This window comes from Dysidea avara, chromosome 9, assembly GCF_963678975.1.
Source record: "Dysidea avara chromosome 9, odDysAvar1.4, whole genome shotgun sequence".
In the NCBI taxonomy this organism is placed as follows: domain Eukaryota; kingdom Metazoa; phylum Porifera; class Demospongiae; order Dictyoceratida; family Dysideidae; genus Dysidea; species Dysidea avara.
In genome coordinates this window covers 265,416-282,479 of record NC_089280.1, presented here as the reverse complement: position 1 = coordinate 282,479, position 17,064 = coordinate 265,416, and the positions used below count along the sequence as shown (strand labels likewise).

The 17,064-nt window shown below is 39.9% G+C and overlaps 1 protein-coding gene and 1 long non-coding RNA gene across 6 annotated transcripts in view; one reads left to right on the top strand and one right to left on the bottom strand.

Annotated features, from left to right (window-relative positions):
• The window catches only part of LOC136265768 (ankyrin repeat and SAM domain-containing protein 3-like), a 76,708-nt gene extending 76,337 nt beyond the window's left edge, over positions 1-371 (bottom strand). The window contains exon 1 of the mRNA XM_066060691.1: positions 311-371. Coding sequence (XP_065916763.1) covers positions 311-358 — 48 coding nt within the window. The 5' untranslated portion in view covers positions 359-371. The remainder of the gene's footprint in view (positions 1-310) is intronic.
• Positions 372-13,614: 13,243 nt separating this feature from the next.
• Positions 13,615-15,391, top strand: LOC136266304 (uncharacterized). Of its 5 annotated transcripts, XR_010706045.1 has the most exons (8): positions 13,615-13,882; positions 14,029-14,287; positions 14,337-14,393; positions 14,447-14,630; positions 14,681-14,952; positions 15,004-15,091; positions 15,145-15,213; positions 15,265-15,391. It is a non-coding gene; the product is annotated as an uncharacterized lncRNA (long non-coding RNA). The 5 variants fall into 5 exon arrangements; XR_010706048.1 differs by having other exon boundaries at positions 13,616-14,287; positions 14,522-14,630; positions 15,265-15,389; XR_010706049.1 differs by having other exon boundaries at positions 13,616-14,287; positions 14,337-14,397; positions 14,522-14,630; positions 15,265-15,389.
• Positions 15,392-17,064: the final 1,673 nt, after the last annotated feature.

Here is a 17,064-nt window from a genome sequence, read left to right as displayed (position 1 = left end):
TTGGCAGGTAAACTTCTTGTTCCTAAAGGATGGAAGGAATATAACACTTGATATGTGCTAGATGATGTTCAGTGGACACCTCTCATTGATGGCTGAACTCCTAGTGACTACTAACTGAATCACAGAGTCACATCATAACCACTTAGTAACCATACAACTAAATACAAAAAAGAATTTCAACTATTTTTTTACAAAGATGCCTTACAATCCATATGATAAGTACTGATAAACAGAAGTTGATATTGATTGATACATCAATTTTAAAACTGTTGTTGTGCAAGAATTATTAGAACCGCTCTATAGCACCCACCTTCATATCGGTTGCTATGGTGTTGAGAACAGTTAATGAGGTGGACATCTTAGTGAACAACTTCCTGTAGGGATCACATGAGCACAGTGATGATCACATGATCTAGGACATACCTTGCTGCTGTCAGATGGATAACCTGATAAGAGATAGCTTTTTGCACGGCAGTAGCATACTCATTAGCCTCCTGTCTTGATAACTGTAGCTGGAGGGTAAACTGCTCTGTGGTGCTCCTGATATGACATTCTTTATCAAGCATCTTCTGTAACTGTACCTGTTACCAAACGGACACTGGACTGACACATTGACAGACTAACACACATCAACTCATAGACTTATACACACATACAGACAGACACAACATGATGGATCAACACACATGGTACATGCTATAGTCTATTCATGTTGAGTTGATATCTGAGAAAACAGGTTTAAGACTTGCTACAAGTTCATCTTGTTGGTAACAATTCTGAAGGTAACCTGTTTTGTTTGTTTCCTATAACAACTTGGGAAGATGCCACATGACACCTTGTACTTAAGAGCGTTCCCCCACAAGAAATGTATGAAATTCTCAAGTACCATATCTTACGGGAAATTTTAGAGTAGTCATATTGCACACCATAGAGTGTGGCATTATAACACTGACAGACATACTGTTTGATCTCCCTCATCATTTTGTTTATTGTTGTCATTGACAACCCCTGGACTTGTCACAACTGGTTTATCCAGTGGCGAGGAGGTAGCCTTACCAGTGATTTGTTGTATTGCTTATACTAAACGTCTCCTTGGACCAAATGGCTGAATAAGGTATTAATATAACACTTAATCTATTAATAGTAACACAGTTACTTCAATCCAACACTCTTCAATTCCTTATCTAAGTAAGTAACGTTGGCAAGTCAACTTCTTGTTCCTAAAGGATGGAAGGAATATAATAGTTGATATATGGTAGGTATACTGTGAACACCTCTCTTAACCTCCCATGTGAGCAAAATTGTCAAAAATGGCCAGGATGTCAGAATTGAAAGCTATAAGTCAGTATTAAACTTCCACACACATAAACTTTGGTTTCATCTTGGCTGTCTGAAATATGGGTATGGCGACTCTTCATATACTTTATGAACGGTCTTCCCTTTCGGTTTTATAGATGTTTAACAACTTTAAACAATGTTGAAGGCCTCTTATGCTAGCGTATCCTTTAAGTTAAAATGAAAATAAAGGGCAGCCTCGAGGCTTTTCCTATACAATTTGTGTGAGAAAACACGATAGACACACTATAGAAGATACTTGTGTGTGTAGTTTGTGGTTTAAAGTGGTTTGTTAAGTTACACTCCCTTAGCAGTGCATAGCAACGTAATTACCAAATCACAAAATAATTCATGAATTACAAAATATGCTAAATTACAGTATTTACATATCTAGCTGAATCAATAATAGCAATAGAATGAATATAAACTAAATTATATACATGGTAGATTAATTGCCTATTTGGGATAGTATTAACTGCAAGGGCGCCTGGTTTGTAGAAGTAGCATAACATCAACTTGTTTTATTGTAAACAGCACCTTTTTGTGCACACCTTTTAAAAACTGAACTTTTAAGCTCATAGTATCTTGGAATGCAAAGCACATATTGATGCAGAATTTTAGCAAAATTAAACACCCATCATCTGGCAACTTGAGTGTTGTTGTAGCAAATCAATATGTGCTTTTGTTTGTTCTTTATACGGTGACGAAGGCACAAGGATAATCAAAAAGTTGAGCTACATTCATGTCAAAACTACAGACAAACAACTGTGGCGATTTGCACACCTAAAAAATTTTGCACACCTAAAAAAAGTAGTGACACAAGGGAATTACTAAATAGCAGCAAAACAAGAGAGGTGATCTATACCTGCACATAACGTATAACAACAAATAGTGTGAAACTAATATTTGGTGATTTGTTATAAATTGCAGTTGGCGAAATATTAATTTGGCAAAATTCTCTCATAGAAATATTGGCGGCGCATGCGAATTAGTGATGTAGGGACGAAGTGTGCATGCTATAGTGTACAATCCTTTTTGTGCTGATATGTTATGGATTCAGCATCAGTCTAGCATAGTAGCTTTCATGGGTCAGGATCTGATCCACTTTATCCGAATCCTGCTACAGCCCAATTTATTTTGTGGGCCACACCCACTTATCAGGATTGTTTGCTGTCTGTAGGCATATGTAGAGCCTTACCCATTTATCAGTGGCTGGGCACAAATTCATGTCTGTTGCTGTCTGCAAGCTTACGTGGAGCCACTCCCACTAATCGAGTGTACGAGTACATAAGCCACTTCTAGAGAATACGGATGATAACCGGAACATTGACATATAAATAGACTGAGATGTATCATTGTGTTAGTTGTGCTTGTCATTGATTTCGTGTCCAGTTGACAATAAATTATTTAAACTGTGTATGCGATCAAATGGGGGCGCTCCTTATTCTCTATGACAAGCACAACTCAACGCTCAGGGTGACGGCTGTCTAGCGACTGGCTTCCTCAAGACCGGGACGAAAAGCTTGGCAATCTACCTGGCGAAAGGTCAGCTGATCCAATTAAAGAGCATCGCTATTGTGAAGAGATGCCTGCCATCCGGTGCCCAATTGAAGGTTGCGTGTACCAAACGCCGGATGTGGACCCTGTGGTGGCTGCTGCCCTTATCACAACACACGCGAGCGTCCATGCTGTACCCCACCCTGTTGTTCCTGCGGCGAAAGCTGAAAAGGTGAAACGCCCGTGTATATCGTCTGCTGGAACGACGGAAGAATGGCAGTATTTTCAGTCCAGATGGAGCGACTATGTGAGAGCGACTAACCTATCAGGTGTGGACAAAGTGATCCAACTACTTGAATGCTGCGACGACCAACTACGAAGGGACCTTACTCGAAATGCTGGAGGAACTCTTACGGGAAAGTCAGAAGAAGAGGTACTTGCGGCTGTGAAGACCCTGGCAGTCAGGGAGGAGAACGTTATGGTGGCCAGAGTGGCGCTCCACAATATGAAACAAGACAGAGGTGAACCAATTCGTGCTTTTGGAGCTAGACTTCGAGGGCAGGCCAGTGTATGTAAGTTCATACAAAAATGTACAAATTGTGACACTCATGTAGGTTATACTGAAGCCATACTGCGGGACGTGTTGTGCCGGGGTATGGAAGATGCTGAGATTCAGCTCGATCTATTGGGTGATAAAAACCAGGACATGACCTTTGAACAAATGCTTAGATTTATAGAAGCTAAGGAAGCTGGTAAGAGGTCAGCTACCCAGCTCCTTTTGCCACACGCAACTGATGCCATTGCTGGCAGTACATATAAGCGTCAGAAAAGGGACGCTGCGGAGAGACCACCAAGGGAGCAGGATTCATGCTCATATTGTGGGAAGAGAGGTCATGGAAAAAGTGCACCCGCACGTCTGAGACGTAGAGAATGCCCAGCATATGGCACAGTTTGTGGCCATTGTGGCAAGGACCATCACTTTGAAAGTGTCTGCAGAGCAAAAGTCAAGGTCAGAGTGGATACCACTAATGAGAGTGCGATATTTGACGCCTTATGTGAGTTAACAATACAGCATAATTTGACATCTGTTTCCCTAGATCATCATGTTTATGATCAACCATCAAACAAATGGTTGCGGCGCCCATCAAAGCCCCAGCCTTTTGTCAGGTTATCAGTGAGAGTGGAGAAGGATGACTACAAACGTTTTGGGTTTCACTTATCCTTCTCACCAAGCAATATTCTAATTGATGCCATGGCAGACACAGGGTGCCAGAGTTGCTTGGCAGGGCTCAAGCTGGCTGAGAAGTCAGGATTTTCCAGTGAGGATCTCATCCCAGTTAACATGCGGATGCATTCTGCCGACAATCGTGACATCCCGATTCTGGGTGCTACGATTTTTAGGCTATCTGGGAGGGACCGATCAGGTAGTGAGAGGGTGACTCGACAGATGGTTTACATCACCAACAATACAGATAAGTTCTTTCTTAGTCGGGAAGCTTGTATGGACTTGGGTATTATACCAACTCAATTTCCAATTGTAGGTGAGATACCTCCACGGGTGGATCACCAGGTACTTAGTATTGACCATACCAGTTCCTCTCGGGAAGTGGCTTCTCTGAAATGTGATTGTCCGAGGAGAACCAAACCGCCGCCTCTCCCCACCACCCTTCCCTGTGCTGCCACCGAAGAAAACATAGTGAAGCTCAAGCAATTCTTATTAGAATATTATGGCTCCAGCACTTTTAATACATGTGAACATCAACCTCTGCCCACGATGGAGGGACCACCTATGCGTCTAATGATTGACCCCAAGGCGAAACCAACTGCCTATCATTCACCAATACCGGTCCCTATTCATTGGCAAGATGACGTTAAAGCAGAATTGGACAGAGATGTCAGGCTGGGTGTTTTAGAACCTGTCCCCATTGGTGAGCCAGTAACTTGGTGTCACAGAATGGTCATTTGTGCCAAAAAGAATGGAAAGCCTAGGAGGACCATTGACTTTCAACCACTCAACAGTCATGCCACTCGGGAAACTCACCATACTCAATCTCCTTTTCATCAGGCTAGATCTGTTCCCCACGGAAAGAAGAAAACCGTATTTGATGCTTGGAATGGCTATCACAGTGTTCCTCTTCACCCTGATGATCGTCATTATACCACCTTTATCACTCCGTGGGGCAGGTACCGATATTGTACTGCACCTCAAGGATACATTGCTTCAGGGGATGGTTACTCCAGACGCTACGATGAAGTTGTAGCATTGTTCCCCCAGAAGACTAAATGTGTGGACGATACGCTCTTGTGGTCAGACACTATCCATGACTGTTTCTTTCAAGCAGCCAAATGGCTTGACATCTGTGGACGAAATGGTATCATCCTCAACCCAGAGAAGTTTGTGTTCGCCCAAGACAATGTGGAATTTGCTGGATTTGAGATAACAAGTGATACGATTCGCCCTTGTAAGAAATATCTTAGAGCTATTGTGGAGTTTCCTACACCTAGAAACATTACAGATGTTAGATCATGGTTCGGCCTACTCAATCAAGTGGCATATGCCTTTAGCATGGCTGAACGGATGCTCCCATTTAGAAATCTGCTTAAACCAGCCACACCGTTTCATTGGGATGGTAGTCTTAATCAGTTATTTGAGGAGTCCAAAACTGTGATTGTTTCTGAAATTTCTGATGGGGTGAAGATCTTTGACAAAACCAAACCAACTTGCCTTGCTACAGATTGGTCCAGGCATGGCATAGGCTTCTGGCTTTTTCAAAAGCACTGCTTGTGCCCATCAATTGGCCTCTTCTGTTGTCGTCAGGGATGGAAGATCACCCTAGTGGGCAGTAGATTCACTCACCCTGCAGAATCCCGTTATGCACCAATTGAGGGAGAAGCTCTGGCAGTGGCGGATGCCCTCGACAAGGCAAGGCACTTTGTTTTGGGATGTGATAATCTTGTGGTTGCAGTTGACCACAAACCTTTATTGAAGATATTTGGAGGTAGATCTTTAGATCAAGTAAGCAATCCTCGACTACGTAACCTTAAGGAAAAAACACTCCGCTGTAGTTTTAAAATGGTACACATTCCGGGAGTCAAGAACAGAGCTTCCGATGCTATTTCTAGGTATCCCTCTGGTGACCCAATCCCATCCAAGATGGAATTATCAGATGATGACATCTCCTACATCACCTCGGATCCTCTCGTGTCTCCGGGACTTAACATTCCTCTTCAACTTTTTGCAGGTGTACTTTGTGATGATCAACTACCATCAGATGACATGGAGGCTGCTTTGAGGCATTCTGCAGCTGCTCAACTTGAGGACATTCAAATAGTTGATTGGAATCAAGTCCGCATTGCCACAAGTTCAGACACAGATATGCATTCCTTACTCTCTATTATTGAAGATGGCATGCCAGACCAAAGATGCCAGCTACCATCTCAGCTTAGAGACTATCACCAATTTAAGGAGCATCTGTACAGTATAGATGGTGTAATTCTGTACAAAGATAGAATCGTTATTCCACCATCTCTTCGGCAACGCTGCTTGTCTGCTCTTCATGCAGCGCATCAGGGCACTTCCTCAATGATTTCTAGAGCGGATGCTTCAATCTTTTGGCCGGGTATCACCTACGACATTCAAGCAACTAGGGCCAATTGCAGCCACTGTAACCAGATGGCACCATCCCAACCTGCTTTGCCACCTACACCACCAATTCTTGCAGTGTATCCTTTTCAATGTATATGTGCTGATTATTTTCACCAACAGGGAATGAACTACCTTGTCATTGTGGACCGATATTCCAATTGGCCAATAGTTGAAAGGGCGCAGAATGGATCCGAAGGCCTCATTGCGGTACTTCGACGGACATTCGCCACTTATGGGATCCCAGATGAGCTGTCTTCTGATGGCGGGCCTGAGTTTGTCTCCCACATAACAAGATCGTTTTTATCTAGTTGGGGCGTTCATCACCGACTTAGCTCAGTGGCCTTTCCTCACAGCAATTGCAGAGCAGAAGTTGGAGTCAAAACAATCAAGCGACTAATTGTCGACAATGTTGGACCTGGAGGTAACCTTGATGTGGACAAGTTCCAACAAGCAATTCTGCAATACCGCAACACTCCAGACAAGGACACCAAACTATCTCCTGCAATGTGCATATTTGGCAGACCTATCAAAGATCTCATCCCAATCCTACCTGGCAAATACCAGCCACATCCAGTGTGGAAAGAGTCATTACTGGCTAGAGAGGCAGCACTGAGGAAGCGTCACATAGCCAATCATGAAAGATGGCAAGAGCATACCAGACGCCTTCCACCTCTGTCTGTCGGGGATCATGTAAGGATTCAGAATCAAGTTGGTAATCACCCCAGAAAATGGGATAAAACTGGAATTGTCATTGAAGTGCGTCAGTATCATCAGTATGTTGTTAGAGTGGATGGTTCAGGCAGAATTACTATCAGAAATCGTAAATTTCTACGAAAATACACTCCTGTGTATAAACCTGATAGGAAAAGATCGATACTGGATGACTTGAAGTACCTGCCACCTAGCTGCTCTGTTGATCAGTCACCACCAACCTCCACTACACATACTGATGATGTACCCATCCATCCTGATGTTTCCTCTCCAGGCAATTCACCTGAGGTGCACATATCGACCTCCCCTCCTGTTGAACAGGATCAACCAGTAGCCCCGATCCCTCCACAAAGTTACTCTCCTACATTGTCACCAAGACCACCCTCAACAACTCCAATTATTTCACCTCAGTTGATGGCCTCACCACAGCCAGCCCAGACGGAGACTTCACCACAGCCGCCTGTTGAACCACAGACCTCTCCAATCAAGTTGCGGCGCTCTACCCAGATCAGACAACCCCCTAAATGGCAAACCTCAGAAGATATCATCCTTTATTAAATTAGTCTCTACCATGTGATTATGATACAGACTTGGGGGGAGATAGAGAATACGGATGATAACCGGAACATTGACATATAAATAGACTGAGATGTATCATTGTGTTAGTTGTGCTTGTCATTTATTTCGTGTCCAGTTGACAATAAATTATTTAAACTGTGTATGCGATCAAATGGGGGCGCTCCTTATTCTCTAACTTCCATTTGTATGCATGGAACAATTTACGTGTTTAAGTAGTATCCATGAAGTCTCACTTGATTTGTTAAAACTTTCAACAACTGTTATCAAAAGCTAGGTATGAAAATAGTACAGTGAAACCTGTCTATTCCGGTCATCATAGGGACAAAATTTTCTGACCTCATTAAGGAGGTGGCTGCATTAAGCAGGTCACTTTGTACACAGTTGGCACATGTGTTACTTTTAGTGCTCTTCTTATAGCAGATGTCATGTAGTTAATAGTAACTCTATTTAATGTACCAACCTGACTCACACATGTGACCAGATCAGCAAAAGCCTGACACAATCTTGCAAGTTAAAATTTACCATAAGGAGGGAAACTTTGGAGGAGGAAAACTTTGGCGAATCAAGCAAAATATCACTGTTGGTGAAATAAAATTTGGCGAATTGTTAGTAAAGCACACGTCCTATTTAGCTAATTAATTAGATTACTAATTGCTGTGTCTGAGGCAAGAACTGGGAGTGCCACACCTCTTCGACACCTGGAATCAGCTATCAACTAACAGTAGACCTACACACTCTGGAATAGTGAATATAGCACTTAATATGGTAGGACTCGCTACTTGTCATGCCCTTTTCGAAGTGAGGTTTTAGGATACCATGTGTAGCTACAGTAGCTGAGTAGCTAGCTAGTATAGTAGTAAGGTAGTTGAGGCTGTAGCGTGATGCCTGGCTCAGTAGCCCTTTGTTGAGTAGAAAATATATTAGTTCCAGCTTGGTTTGCTGTTTTCTTCACCAGCAAAATATTTGGATGGAGAAATTTTGGCAAATTCAAGGTCATTTACCAAATTTTAACGGCGCCAAAGTTTCCTTCCATACGGTACAGTATAAAGCATTGAACACAATGGGTGACATACTGGCATATTAAAAAAATGTAAATTTTTTGAATGCTTTGAAGAAAAGGGCTAATGATAAAAACCAGATACCATCTTATTTGCCTACTCAAGACTAGCTAGAAAATCTGTTTTGTTGCAGTAGACACAAGGATATGAAAGTTATGGACGTTCGTCACATTAAACGGGTCCTACATATATTTACTTAAAAACGTAATGAATTCCTTGATATATACGGGGAAACTTTAAGTAAGGTACTCCATATCTATTACGGGATAACTTTAAGTAAGCAACGCCACTTATATTACGGGGAAATTTTAAGTAAGCAACTCCATACCTTATACGGGGAACTTTTAAGTACTTTTCAAAAGATCACGTGATCCATTAACCTTAGTGTAGACGTGTAAGACAAAATGGCGAATAGTCAGCTGTAGCATAGTGCCTGTGCGGCCAGGGCCGCCCAGAGAAATTAAGGGGCCCAAGGCAAAGAGTTAAAGTTAGGCCCCAGAAGCAAGGAGGTTTCCATTCTGAATCACAACTTCACCCAAGCTATAATTGAAGACCAAAAAAAAAAAAAAGGTCACAACCTCTTGACAATGACAATAACTACCACTCATCAACCATATCTCCTTATCTATAAGCTTGTTACACTGCTCCTCTGAAGAGTACTGTGACTGCTCTATTAGAGTATTTATATCTGACTGCTCTATTAGAGTATATCGATCTTTTAAACAGGTATTCAAGGGGCCCTTCATTGGACCTCCTGGGGCCCCTTTCAGGTCGGGGCCCGGTGCAAAATGCCCCAGTTGCCCCCCCTGTGGGCGGCCTTGTGTGCGGCATCCAGAACAGCTGAGAATTGGTATCACACTAATTCCTGTCATCCAGTTGTGGTAAGCTAATAATTATACACCTATAATTTGTATCACCTAGTACCCAGGGATGGATTTTTTGAAAGGGGGGGCTAAGCTGGACAGGGACATAGGTAACTAGCCTGACATCAGAAGATACCAAGCCTTCTCACAAGGCCCTAGTTGTAAGATTCATGTAGTATCCATGGTAAAATTAGCTATTTGGAATCAAGGGCGGATACAGGGGGGGGGGGGGGGGGGGGGTCAAAGGGGGCTCTTGACCCCTCCAAAAATTATTAGTATACCAAGATCGAGATACTCTAATAGAGCAGTCACTCTAATAAAGCAGTCACAGTATTAGAACAGTGTGTAGTGAGCTATTTAAGGATTTTTATGTACTTTATCAGCTATAAATTCGTGGTTGGTGAGGTGGGCAGCTATTGTCAGCTGGTTGTGACTGGTCTCACCTTATCAAACCAGAAACAATGTAGTGCCTCAGTTCAATTCCCCTCTTTCCATAAATCTGGATCCGCCCCTGTTTGAAATAGTGACTACATTAGTGTGCAAACCAACCTAGGGGGTCTGGGGGCATACCCCAGAAAATTTTTGAAAATTAGGCCCTCTAAAGGTGAATCTGAGAGTATTTTAGCAGTTTTTCAGTGGAAAATAATGGAATTCAGTTTATTATTTTATCATTCAAATTTTACCTTTCCATTAAATCAAGACTGATTGCAATATGCATTGAGTATAGCTATCATGCATTCCTTTTCACTTGTAGCTACCAAGCTTTTAGATATAGCTAGCTATATGTCATAATGCATCAGCTCCTCTTAGCCATGCTATAATCAGCTAAATTTGTGAAGCAGAAACATGTATAGCTAAGTAGTAGTGGTGTTGAACATCACAACTATGATGCATACTCCTTAGCCTAGTGACACTTTGTTAGCCATAAAACCAATGAAGTGTACTGAAAACGGAATGCAATGAAGGATACTAGTAGCTATTAGCTAGTCCACTGGCAATCCTTAGCAAAGTGCAACTATATTTGCATTTATGGGCTCTTTGAATTTATTGTTGTGATAGTCAATTTATTAGATCTGCCAGGTTATGAAGACTGAAGCATGGAGTCATATCAGAAGGTAACTGATACAGATTTTACATTTAAAGCAAAGTGGGTGAATATGCTATAGCTGCCTTATGAGACTGCAAATTACCAAAGACTACAGTTTGCTAAATGGCTGAGTTGGTAGCTACATATTATACTGAAGCTGATAAATCTAACCAATTAAACCAACTAACACTTTTTGAATCATATAATTCATTTTAAATATAAAAACCATACTAATCACCTCTTATAGCCACACTGCTAATCATTTGAATAAAAAAAAACCACAATTACAACTTTTGTAACTGGAGATGCAACCTACAATCGAAACTTGTTTTTGAAGAACTCTAGAGGAAAAGGAAGCTATATTCTACTGGAACAGAGTTGAACAATAGGTGTAGTTACATAGACATTATTTGTGTTGGCAGTGATGCATATAGTTCCTGAAATAATGATACACACAGAAGATATAGGGTTTTATTGGCTAAGTACTAAGAAAGGAAGGGGGGCTACAGCCACCTTAGCCCACCCACTCCCTAAATATGCCCCCGGTACCCACAGTACAGAGGGAATTAGCTATATGGAGATTCACTATTTAAAATGGCCTTTGGCATTAGTTTTCTTGGCTTCGTGTTGGTTCTTTGGAATTACTTCAAAGTTGGGAGGGGAAGCAGTGGGGAATTTTCCACTTCAATTTGTGAATCCCCACCCATTCCTCACCCTGCCCATACTGTGTTGGGGAGATAGGCATTATGGGAATAAAATTAATGTAGTTGTGCATTTGATAATTATAATGGCCAATTCAAACCACGAGAAACCAATTAGTTGTAGCAAGTTATCTCTCAGCTTGTTTAGTCCTATATACCCTTAAATGCACCTATCAATGTAATGCCCGAATACCACAAGTATGGGCTGAGGGTATGAACCTTATCCACAATGATATCACAACATAAAAATGGTGGCAATAGTGGGGAACTTGTACAGAGGGGTATTGGGAGATATGGTGATAATGCATGCACTGCAGCAAGTGGGAAGGTGAGGCATATACATCTACTTACAAGACAAATTTGGATAGTTTGTATCCACATCACAACTTTGGTCTGGTTTTGCTTAGTCACACTCTAATGGTTCCATGTCGTAAAAGCCAGAAGTGAAATTCCTTTTGGCTACTATAGTTGAAAACGTAGTGAAGACCCCACTAACATGGCTATTTTGTCAATTATGATGTCATTGTGGATAGAGGTTTACCGATATGGGTTTTTGCCATTTTCTGATATCCGATACTGATTTCACCTAAAGAAATTAAACCGATAACTGATGGTTGATCTGATATTTGCAAGGCACAGTTTTCAACAAATGTAGCCAGCTGTAGATAATACTATACCTATCTACGATCTACTGTAGCTCTTTTATGCTAAATGCAATCTATGGTCTATGTTTGTGGTGTGGCTTCCATTGTGCAACCCAGAAGCACCACAAATAATTATTTTATGCATGCTCCCATCAAGGCTTAAACGGATTACTTTGCATTACTTCACATTTTAATGGCTGGTAGAGAAGACAGATTCTGCCTTCCTTAGGCTTTTTCATCATCTCTAAAGTACTAGCTTTTACTATTTCATTTTAAACAATGGATAAGCACTTCAGCAAGGCATCGCCTGTGTTTGTATGGCTTCTAGCTTTGTTCAGCACAGCCTCAATAAACAAGGAGCAGTGACACTAAACTAAAAGTGCCACTGATTAAGTAAGAAACCAATGTAATCCCACTGTGTGAATATTGCTAGCAATATTGATTCTCATAGCACCTTTACCAATTACCGATATGGGCTAAAATTCCCATACTGGTGGCCAATCTGATTATCGGTACACCTCTAATTGTGGATATTGTCCATTAAGGGAAGGTGGAGGTTGTATTGTTAAAATTTAAGGGTGCCCAAGAGCAATACCAATGCAAGATTTGAAACATTCTTTGGATGCCAGCCACTACACTTGTATTACTAAAGCCTGGCTCAAAGTCGGAATATAGATCACATATACATGCAACTGTGAATGCATCAAGTAAAAATTAGAATTAATGCACGTTTAAAAATCCCGAGAAACAAGTGTCAAACTTTCATACCATTTCTGTCTTCTTTTAGCCATCATAACTAACCTCTACTTCAAGCTAGAAATCTTCCATTTGAACCATTCTATAGCATGTTCACTGATGATCTATATTTTAAGTAGTCACGTGATGTACTAGGTAAAATGCCTAAAATGTGAAAGGAAGACGACGAGTTATTAAGAAAGTTTACCTAGATGGAAGAGCATGATACACTGTGAAAAAAGAGGAATATAAGATGGTATATCTAATGGCTTAAACTATACAAATAATCTCAGTATAGTCTTGCATTATACTAACTATCTTATACTTTAGTATAAACCCCATCTTATATTATGGGAAACAGATTATACTTTAGTTTAATACACATTCTTTGTATGGCTTTGTTTACTTAACTAAATGTGATAACTTTTTAGCTTCACCATCAGATCTCATTATTGTCTTATTTTTAGCTTCACCATCTCATTATCACCATCCTAAGATTTTTTTTACCGTACCAAACAAAGTCATGATGATTTTACAATAAGTAGCTACACTTCTGTTAATCACTATATCTAGCTAACTAGCTTCAGTTTGTTGTGATAATTTCATACGCACACATTTTCATATAGCAAAGCATAGCTATAATACCAGAAAAATTAATTATTCAATCTAAGAGTCATACAAATCTAGATTTTCTTGCACAGTTAGCACACCTGCAAAACTTCGTTCTAAAATTGAAGGGGTCAGTGGTGTGCGCATGCGTATTAGATGCAATTAAGTCGCCATCTTTGTCGCTATTGTTGTATCATAGGTTGTAAACGTGAGTGATATGGTGGTGTCGCTCGGACGGTGTATCTCGCGGAGAGAGTGTGCGCGATCGGCGCCATCGTCCAATGAGCCACGATGATAGTTATGGACCACAACTGTACATCCCTGCTTGTCCCTGCTGGCCTGTCACGGTAGTGGTGAAGTGGCGCGGCCAAGTGGACAATTCCTTCAATGGCAGCCATCAAAAACAGTTCTAGATGAGTAAGTATTAGACTAAAATGATAGCTTGTACGATAGGTTTAGCCGTATTAAATTGTTTATTGTGTATTGTATGACAATGGCCTGCAAATGATTCAACTTTGGTGTTGCTGTGTACGTATTACATGTTTTATATCCTGTTATCTCAGCTTATGGCGGATGACTAGTGGACACAGTTCATCAGCCATCAACGGTAAGAGTATGCATGGTCTGCTCTTATGATTTTGTATATTATCTCTTCAGAGGTACAGTTTCTTGTCGAACCTCTTGGTTCTACAGGCTGTCAGTGTTGTTAGTTTCCTTCAATGGCAGCTGCTTCCGTTAAAGAATCTGGTAGCGACCATGTGTGGACTTTTTGGTTCTTTTTTCACGGAGTTGTTCAACGTCATCTTCTAATTACTTACAGCTGTAAGTGCATTAAGCCTGATTATGTTTTTATTCATTTTCTTTTCAATAGGGTAGGAATTACAGACTTGGTTTCGGTTCTAGGAGATTCTTCGTATTGCTAACATCTGTAAGTAAGTACACTGAATGTCCAGTATACAATTTATATTTACCTTCGTTTAGGTTTGTGGAAACTGGTCTCATTTCTTCTGGGAACCGGTCTCATTTCTTCATGTTTTTCACTACTTTTATCAACAGCTGACGGCTGCTACCTCGTCTGGCACTGTAAATGAGTTGAGTGCTTTCAAGAACCTGTTCCATCTTGTTTGTCCTTATTTCACTGACCATGCTCATATTGCTAACAAAAGTAAGTTCACTGAGAGTATGCAAATTATATTATATTTAGTCTTGTTTCAGTTGTACTTAGTGATTACAAGATTCTTGGACTTGGTTATCAGTGTATCAGATGCTTCTTGTGAGCTTACGTAACACGTTAGCCCAACAAAGTCACATACTAAGTGGCTGTTTTATGTCTGGTTAGACTCACTGATAACACCTGTAAGTACACCAAGTAATCCAGAATATGAATTATGTTTGCCTCCGTTTAGGGTTGTAATACGTGATCTTATCAGACTTGTCTTAGTTGTACATGGATTGTCGGTCTCAGTTTTAAAAGATTGTTACAAACTGTAAGTACAATGATTGTTCAGTATACGCATTATATTTACCATCTTTAATAGAGTTGTGGGACCTAGCCGCTGTTCTACATGGTAATGCTAGGTTTCCAGACAAGGTCTCGGTTTTATGAGATTCTTATTGTTACAAACTGTAAGTCCAACGATTGTCCAGAATAAACATTATATTTACCATCTTTGTATTAGAGCTGTGGGACAGTTCTACCAGACAACTAACAGATTGTCATAGAGTTCTACATATTGATGATAATACAGGTAATTTGTAATGGAACTTGTGAATTGTATTTACTGTCTTACCTGCTGCAGTTGGATAAAGACTGATAAATGATGAAATTGATTTGATATGTCATGGCCAAGGAGACATTGATTTACTAGCTGTACCTATTGTGGTTTTAACATATTTACAGAATTAAATTCATTACAAATATAATTATAGAAATTATTTAATTAAGGTAGCCACAGATTATAGGAAAGTAAAAAAGTATAGTAGCCAATATATGGTTGAAATAGGCTTAGTATAGTCTGATAATACACCACACTATACTAGTGATTTAATCTCTAATATATGACCGTCTTAAATGTATTCAATAAGCTTGTTATAGTAAAGTCCTAATCTATTAATATATGCTGTACTATTTCATTCCAATACTAACATAATAAGACTGTTATAGACCTTATTATTCTGAGCTTTTTTCACAGTGATATCCTCACCGATGGAAACCTAAAAGGCACTCAGTGGGGCCATTAGGACCATCACCTGGTCATGTGTTGCCGGCGAAGAAAAGTGTGGAACAATCAGTGATTCCAAATTCAGCTACAAACAATTATTGTGTACTTCATCTTACCAGACCCTTGACTGAAAATAAAGATCCGACACCTTAAACAGATGTACAAAGACTTCTTTCCAGGTGACAGACACACAAACGTTTTGGAACTACCATCAGACAGTACACCGTAACATTACCAGTTACTGTTTGTAACTTGATTTATTCACTTTATAATAATTCATTACTACGTATCATGAAATGTGCATACGGTTCAAATTTTACTTGATACTATATGTGACCTGATCTTGGAAAACCTACCTTTTTGACACAATGGTCAATTTTCTGTTTTATAGCTTAAATGAGGTACTGGGTACTCATCTATCTTGTGTTAAAATTTCCGCTTAACATCTTTAAGCATTCCTGAGATATGGCCAATTTTCTGTACTGTACATTACAAACTAACTTTATGGAAATGTATTGAGTTCTGTGGGTGATTAAGGGTGGCAAATGGTGACAAATCACTTTGTTTACTAATAATTCCATTCTTACCATCTATAATGCTTTAAAAGACATTTCTGATAATTTAATGAAGCATTCTTAGTACTTTTCTGTAATTAAATGCCATGTATCATTGTCTAAGACTAAGTTTTAGCCATTCCAGCACCTGAACAAATCACCCAATTTGTAAGTTGCTTGTTGTCCCACACATGTGAAATTACCACATGGTCTAATATAATTAATCATCCATATCTCCTCAGAAAAAGAAGCTAAGGGTGTGAAACTTCACAACAAGAAGGTTTAATAGTTGCTTTATCCGAATGTGCAAAAAAAATATTATTTAAAAAAAATTGTTTAAATTTTCATTTGACTTTTCCCAAAAAAGTTTGCTTGTGCCCAAAAGGTAGGTTTTCCAAGATCCGGTCACATATAAGCCTTATATTGAAACAGCATCAAAATAATATTGATGTGAGATAGTTCAAGTGTAGTACATTGATATTGTGAGAAAAAAGAAAAATGTGAACCGTGTATAAATTCTGATTTTTACTTGATGCATTCACAACTGTGTATATCCCCTCCTAGCCATGAACCTCAAATTTTGCTACATGAGAGTTTATATTGTCGATACGTATATCTCAGTACATGTAGGCATGAAATTGTAATTTTATCTCAATATCACAATTACATAATAAAAATGTCCTGCTTAAAGCTTGTCGTATTCTATTTTAACGTCTGTCTGGAAAAAATCACATAATTGGTATAATCATCATCTTTAAAGTAAATTGTCCACTGATCAATGTCTTTATTGTAGGCAACCAGTTCTCCTGTAAACCACTCTCAG